This window comes from Nannobrachium achirus (genome assembly GCF_963921795.1).
Source record: "Nannobrachium achirus genome assembly, chromosome: 8".
In the NCBI taxonomy this organism is placed as follows: domain Eukaryota; kingdom Metazoa; phylum Chordata; class Actinopteri; order Myctophiformes; family Myctophidae; genus Nannobrachium; species Nannobrachium achirus.
This window is the reverse complement of record NC_137817.1, coordinates 3,534,752-3,542,388: the sequence shown is the minus strand read 5'-3', so window position 1 is coordinate 3,542,388 and position 7,637 is coordinate 3,534,752. Positions and strand designations below refer to the sequence as shown.

The 7,637-nt window shown below is 42.3% G+C and overlaps 1 protein-coding gene across 1 annotated transcript in view; it reads left to right on the top strand.

Moving 5' to 3' along the window:
• Positions 1-503: 503 nt before the first annotated feature.
• Positions 504-7,637, top strand: part of LOC308289452 (cell surface glycoprotein MUC18-like) — a gene marked incomplete at its 5' end in the record, with an annotated part of 31,940 nt that continues 24,806 nt past the window's right edge. Inside the window, 4 exons of the mRNA XM_080731141.1 lie at positions 504-708; positions 1,836-1,915; positions 2,346-2,433; positions 3,759-3,938. Coding sequence (XP_080587267.1) covers positions 504-708; positions 1,836-1,915; positions 2,346-2,433; positions 3,759-3,938 — 553 coding nt within the window. The remainder of the gene's footprint in view (positions 709-1,835; positions 1,916-2,345; positions 2,434-3,758; positions 3,939-7,637) is intronic.

Here is a 7,637-nt window from a genome sequence, read left to right as displayed (position 1 = left end):
GAGCTTGCTTTGATACAGAGAGAGAGAGGAGTTCGCCTGCAAACATTTGCTAAATTCGAAACAAGAGTGAATAAATAACAGACGCTTTTTTGCTTTTTTTCGAAATTCGCTGTCGGTGTGGAAGCTTGCATTGACTTTATAAGGTTTTAAAAAAAAAAGCGAATTATTAGCAAATTCGCTTTTTCACAAATTCGCCCCCGGTGTGTAAAGACCTTTTCTGTAAGTAGGCTATCATCCATATGTTACTAATACTGATTATAGAGAATGTAACGCACACACGCACACAAACACGTGCATGCGCACACACACCCATAGACGTATAGACACAGTGGAGTAATGCAACGCAGACACACAAACAGCCTCTACACACTCACTGATTGCATCTCATGCATTGTAAACTGTATGCTAAGAATACAAAATATAATATATGTATGTGTGTGTGCGTGCGTGTGGGTATGCCCGTGTAGTCGAACCCATCGATTCAGCCACCATCGAGGCACAGGATGTACTACCAGGACTCCACCATGCAGATCGTGGACAAGGACAGTCCGTTCTGGGGGCGCATCGGTGTGAACGGGACGGGGGCCACTGGGGAGCTGCTGCTGACCATCAGGGAGGTGCAGGTGGACGACGCACTGGACTTCATCTGCAGCATCACAGGACTGACGGACGGCAGCGCCGAGGGACGGACACAGCTGAAGGTGTTCGGTAAGACTAACACCTCTTCCACACTGCACGCGAGCGAGTGACGCCATGCCATGTCCCACGAAATACTAATAATAATATTAAGTGTTTGGGGGGCGGGACATGGCCATTTACCTCTATGGACGTCGCCGCGAAACCTCGCTCAAATAGTGGCTCCGCGAGCGAAAACAGGAGGGGTGGACGACGTCGAGCACAACGCGTTGTCGCTCGCGGTATGTCAGGACGTCCTCATTGAAACACATGTATTTAATGAGATTTCATGGCTCGCGTCGCATCATTGGTTGTAGCCTCCCCTCACTTTCATCACTCTTTTACATATAAGGCAAAAAAAAATCATAGCTGACAACTCTCATCCCTCTACACTACCTCTCCAATCTCCTCCCATCAAGCAGGAATACAGAAGCATTTAGAGACAGCACCTACTGAAACTCTTAGCCATTAGACATTCTGAACCTACACTGATCCATTATGCATATTATGTGGCAATATGTATATAGAAAGGAGAGGATGTCCGCACACTGGTTGCTCGCTTCCCGGAGGTAATTCTTTATTTATATTAAAAACATGACAACGTTTCGACGCCCTGCGGCGTCTTCATCAGGTCTTGAGTAAGTAGCACAGAGTAGGCTAGCCAGTTATATACAACCGGACAGAGGAAGTCATCAACACGTGCGCAACAGCTGGGTAGGCACACCCACAAGATCTAATAACAATATTACAGGCAAGGGGATCTGGGCTTAAGACAGTGGTTAAATGCAATCTACCAGTGTAACCTGGTTAAAGCTATAAAATAGCTAATCAAAAAAAGTGCAAACAAAATAACAAAATACAAAAGACCCCAGAAATATGTAAACAGTACACAAAATGTAATCAGATAAGTAAAGGCAATAATAAAATTCCGACAGACGTTTTGACCGGTCGGAGCTATAGGCTCACAGCACATTGGATGTGGCACTTGGGCTGCAACGATGAGGTTAGGGTTAGGGTTAGGGTAAATCACAAGTATACTATACTCTCCAAATACTTGTGATTTTATATCTAACTCTGATTCAAGCTAAACTGTTGACTGGTAGGGTATTAAACATGGCACAGTGTGAGAGGTAACTGACATCACGGTGGTTCTTTCACAGAGACGCCGGATCTCCCTACGATCAAGCGGGATCACGCAGAGACGAGTGGCATCGATGTCAATAGTGACATTCCTTCAAAGGTAAACACCTTGGGTTATATCTATGTTTTATTATAACCAGTAAGACTCCCTAATCGGTAGATAAGTGACCGTCAGGTCGCATACACAAACTTTAGAAGGCAATGGTAGCCAATCAGGAGGGAATATGGGAAATGGGACAGATCCATTTTGATGACATGACTTTAGAGATACTGTGTATCGCTTTGTGTGATTTTAGGCCAACATCTGTAGGAGCAGTGTCAAAAAAATGCCTCTCCTCTCCTCTCCTCTCCTCTCCGCTCCGCTCCTCTCCTCTCCTCTCCGCTCCTCTCCTCTCCTCTCCTCTCCTCTCCTCTCCTCTCCTCTCCGCTCCTCTCCTCTCCGCTCCTCTCCGCTCCTCTCCTCTCCTCTCCTCTCCTCTCCTCTCCGCTCCGCTCCTCTCCTCTCCTCTCCTCTCCTCTCCTCTCCTCAGATTGGGAGCTGTGAGGCTAAGAATGGTTTCCCCAGACCCAACATCACTTGGTACAGAGACAACACTCCTCTGCAGAACATTGATGATGGTAAAACAAACTCACAGAATGAATGAAACAGACGGTCACCTTATCACGCTTATTCCAGTGTTCCAAATGTTGATGTGGAATCATAACAAGTATCCACAACTTTCCAACGTCCCATCATGCATTGTACAGAAGGTGTGCAGGCAGCTTCCGGCAGCCGCAGCCGAGTGTGATCTACAAGCTCACAACGGTTGCATCTGCGACGCGACGTGAGCTTGTATGTCTGCTGTTCTCCGGAAGTTTCCCACAGATAGTGCTACAGTAAATTCTCGCGGAAACAGTTGGATATTAAAGGGATATTCCACTTTCAACAGGGAGCAGTGGTAGGGCCTCTCTCCACATACACACCCATTGTAACTTCAAACTCCATTTTAACCATGATAGATTCATTAAAAACACGCATTATTTTTTCTGGTGACTCATTTTACCTTCCTAATACGTGAGCAGGCCGTGTTTTTTTGATAACTTTTTTCATTTATTTTTAATAATTATTTGGGAAAATGGAAAACATTAAATGCAATAGAAATAATACTTAAAAATAAATGAAAAAAGTTATCGAAAAAACACAGCCTGCTCACATATTAGGAGGGTAGTATGGGTCACCAGAAAAAATAATGGGTGTTTTTAACTCAACCTCTGCCAAAAAAATACCCCTTTGTACCCCTTCTCTGCCATGCCCGAGGAACCCGAAGATTTAATAAGCTTTAATTAAAAACATTTTTTTTTATCGAAGCGGAACTAAAATAGGCCAGAACTAATGCTCCGTGATCGGTTTCTACACGGACACATTATTGAGCGGACCAGTTAACATTGAGACCGTAGACCGGAAGCGGATGGTCCGTCCTCTATTTTTGCCCGTTAAATTTCTGTGTAAACACTGCGGCTTACAGACAGAGAACTTATTGATCAATTGAAAAGATTTAAAAGGATTTGAGAAGCTGATGGAATATGCGAACACACGATGCATAGCAGTGTCCGATCACGCACGATGGGAACTGGATTAGCGGCCGCGTTAACAGGTAGGAGAAGCCAGCAGTGAAAGACATAGAAAAATCTTCGGGCTCCTCGGCCGTAAACTACAAATGAGTTAATGAATCTATCATGGTTAAAATGGAGTTTGAAGTTGCAATGTGTGTATATGGGGAGAGGCCCTGGGCCTGGAGGGCCTGATAACATTTACATCAAATATCTAAATATTGAATCAAGCAAATTAAAAACTGTTCAGGGTGTTTTTTGAAAGTGAAATATCCCTTTAATGTGTGTGTGTGTGTGTGTGTGTGTGTGTGTGTGTGTGTGTGTGTCTCTCTCTCTTTCTCTCTCTCCCCCAGAGGTGAACACGTTGTCCCTGGTCACCATGGAGACCAGTGGGTTGTACTCTGTGAAGAGTGAGCTCAGCATGATGGCCACCAAGGAGCTGAAAGACTCCGAGTTCTACTGCGAGGTCACCTACCTGGTGCCTGGAGGGACCAGGATGACTGAGACCAGCCGCATCAACATCACCGTGTTCTGTAAGTCTATTATAACTGTACTGAGACCAGCCGCATCAACATCACCGTGTTCTGTAAGTCTATTATAACTGTACTGAGACCAGCCGCATCAACATCACCGTGTTCTGTAAGTCTATTATAACTGTACTGAGACCAGCCGCATCAACATCACCGTGTTCTGTAAGTCTATTATAACTGTACTGAGACCAGCCGCATCAACATCACTGTGTTCTGTAAGTCTATTATAACTGTACTGAGACCAGCCGCATCAACATCACCGTGTTCTGTAAGTCTATTATAACTACTGAGACCAGCCACATCAACATCACTGTGTTCTGTAAGTCTATTATAACTGTACTGAGACCAGCCGCATCAACATCACCGTGTTCTGTAAGTCTATTATAACTGTACTGAGACCAGCCGCATCAACATCACTGTGTTCTGTAAGTCTATTATAACTGTACTGAGACCAGCCGCATCAACATCACTGTGTTCTGTAAGTCTATTATAACTACTGAGACCAGCCGCATCAACATCACTGTGTTCTGTAAGTCTATTATAACTGTACTGAGACCAGCCGCATCAACATCACCGTGTTCTGTAAGTCTATTATAACTGTACTGAGACCAGCCGCATCAACATCACCGTGTTCTGTAAGTCTATTATAACTACTGAGACCAGCCGCATCAACATCACTGTGTTCTGTGAGTCTATTATAACTGTACTGAGACCAGCCGCATCAACATCACCGTGTTCTGTAAGTCTATTATAACTGTACTGAGACCAGCCGCATCAACATCACTGTGTTCTGTAAGTCTATTATAACTGTAGTGACATCACTGTGTTCTGTGAGCCTATTATAACTGTAGTGACATCACTGTGTTCTGTGAGCCTATTATAACTGTAGTGACATCACTGTGTTCTGTGAGTCTATTATAACTGTAGTGACATCACTGTGTTCTGTAAGTCTATTATAACTGTACTGAGACCAGCCGCATCAACATCACTGTGTTCTGTAAGTCTATTATAACTGTAGTGACATCACTGTGTTCTGTGAGCCTATTATAACTGTAGTGACATCACTGTGTTCTGTGAGCCTATTATAACTGTAGTGACATCACTGTGTTCTGTGAGTCTATTATAACTGTAGTGACATCACTGTGTTCTGTAAGTCTATTATAACTGTACTGAGACCAGCCGCATCAACATCACTGTGTTCTGTAAGTCTATTATAACTGTAGTGACATCACTGTGTTCTGTGAGCCTATTATAACTGTAGTGACATCACTGTGTTCTGTGAGCCTATTATAACTGTAGTGACATCACTGTGTTCTGTGAGTCTATTATAACTGTAGTGACATCACTGTGTTCTGTGAGTCTATTATAACTGTAGTGACATCACTGTGTTCTGTGAGTCTATTATAACTGTAGTGACATCACTGTGTTCTGTGAGTCTATTATAACTGTAGTGACATCACTGTGTTCTGTGAGTCTATTATAACTGTAGTGACATCACTGTGTTCTGTGAGTCTATTATAACTGTAGTGACATCACTGTGTTCTGTGAGTCTATTATAACTGTAGTGACATCACTGTGTTCTGTGAGTCTATTATAACTGTAGTGACATCACTGTGTTCTGTAAGTCTATTATAACTGTAGTGACATCACTGTGTTCTGTGAGTCTATTATAACTGTAGTGACATCACTGTGTTCTGTAAGTCTATTATAACTGTAGTGACATCACTGTGTTCTGTAAGTCTATTATAACTGTAGTGACATCACTGTGTTCTGTAAGTCTATTATAACTGTAGTGACATCACTGTGTTCTGTGAGCCTATTATAACTGTACTGAGACCATCATCATCACATCATCACCACCAGACCTGAATCGCCGAAACAACATTTTAAAGGGCCGTGGCTAGCGATTCAGGGTCTGGAACCAGGCTAGGGCAGCTACTGTACACTGCACATTTCTGTGTCATGTGTCTTGTATGTACAGTATATCACTGACCACTATGTGTCATGTGTCTTGTATGTACAGTATATCACTGACCACTATGTGTCATGTGTCTTGTATGTACAGTATATCACTGACCACTATGTGTCATGTGTCTTGTATGTACAGTATATCACTGACCACTATGTGTCATGTGTCTTGTATGTACAGTATATCACTGACCACTATGTGTCATGTGTCTTGTATGTACAGTATATCACTGACCACTATGTGTCATGTGTCTTGTATGTACAGTATATCACTGACCACTATGTGTCATGTGTCTTGTATGTACAGTATATCACTGACCACTATGTGTCATGTGTCTTGTATGTACAGTATATCACTGACCACTATGTGTCATGTGTCTTGTATGTACAGTATATCACTGACCACCTTGTATGTACAGTATATCACTGACCACTATGTGTCATGTGTCTTGTATGTACAGTATATCACTGACCACTATGTGTCTTGTGTCTTGTATGTACAGTATATCACTGACCACTATGTGTCATGTGTCTTGTATGTACAGTATATCACTGACCACTATGTGTCATGTGTCTTGTATGTACAGTATATCACTGACCACTATGTGTCATGTGTCTTGTATGTACAGTATATCACTGACCACTATGTGTCATGTGTCTTGTATGTACAGTATATCACTGACCACTATGTGTCATGTGTCTTGTATGTACAGTATATCACTGACCACTATGTGTCATGTGTCTTGTATGTACAGTATATCACTGACCACTATGTGTCATGTGTCTTGTATGTACAGTATATCACTGACCACTATGTGTCATGTGTCTTGTATGTACAGTATATCACTGACCACTATGTGTCATGTGTCTTGTATGTACAGTATATCACTGACCACTATGTGTCATGTGTCTTGTATGTACAGTATATCACTGACCACTATGTGTCATGTGTCTTGTATGTACAGTATATCACTGACCACCTTGTATGTACAGTATATCACTGACCACTATGTGTCATGTGTCTTGTATGTACAGTATATCACTGACCACTATGTGTCTTGTGTCTTGTATGTACAGTATATCACTGACCACTATGTGTCATGTGTCTTGTATGTACAGTATATCACTGACCACTATGTGTCATGTGTCTTGTATGTACAGTATATCACTGACCACTCTGTGTCATGTGTCTTGTATGTACAGTATATCACTGACCACTATGTGTCATGTGTCTTGTATGTACAGTATATCACTGACCACTATGTGTCATGTGTCTTGTATGTACAGTATATCACTGACCACTATGTGTCATGTGTCTTGTATGTACAGTATATCACTGACCACCTTGTATGTACAGTATATCACTGACCACTATGTGTCATGTGTCTTGTATGTACAGTATATCACTGACCACTATGTGTCTTGTGTCTTGTATGTACAGTATATCACTGACCACTATGTGTCATGTGTCTTGTATGTACAGTATATCACTGACCACTATGTGTCATGTGTCTTGTATGTACAGTATATCACTGACCACTATGTGTCATGTGTCTTGTATGTACAGTATATCACTGACCACTATGTGTCATGTGTCTTGTATGTACAGTATATCACTGACCACTATGTGTCATGTGTCTTGTATGTACAGTATATCACTGACCACTATGTGTCATGTGTCTTGTATGTACAGTATATCACTGACCACCTTGTATGTACAGTATATCACTGACC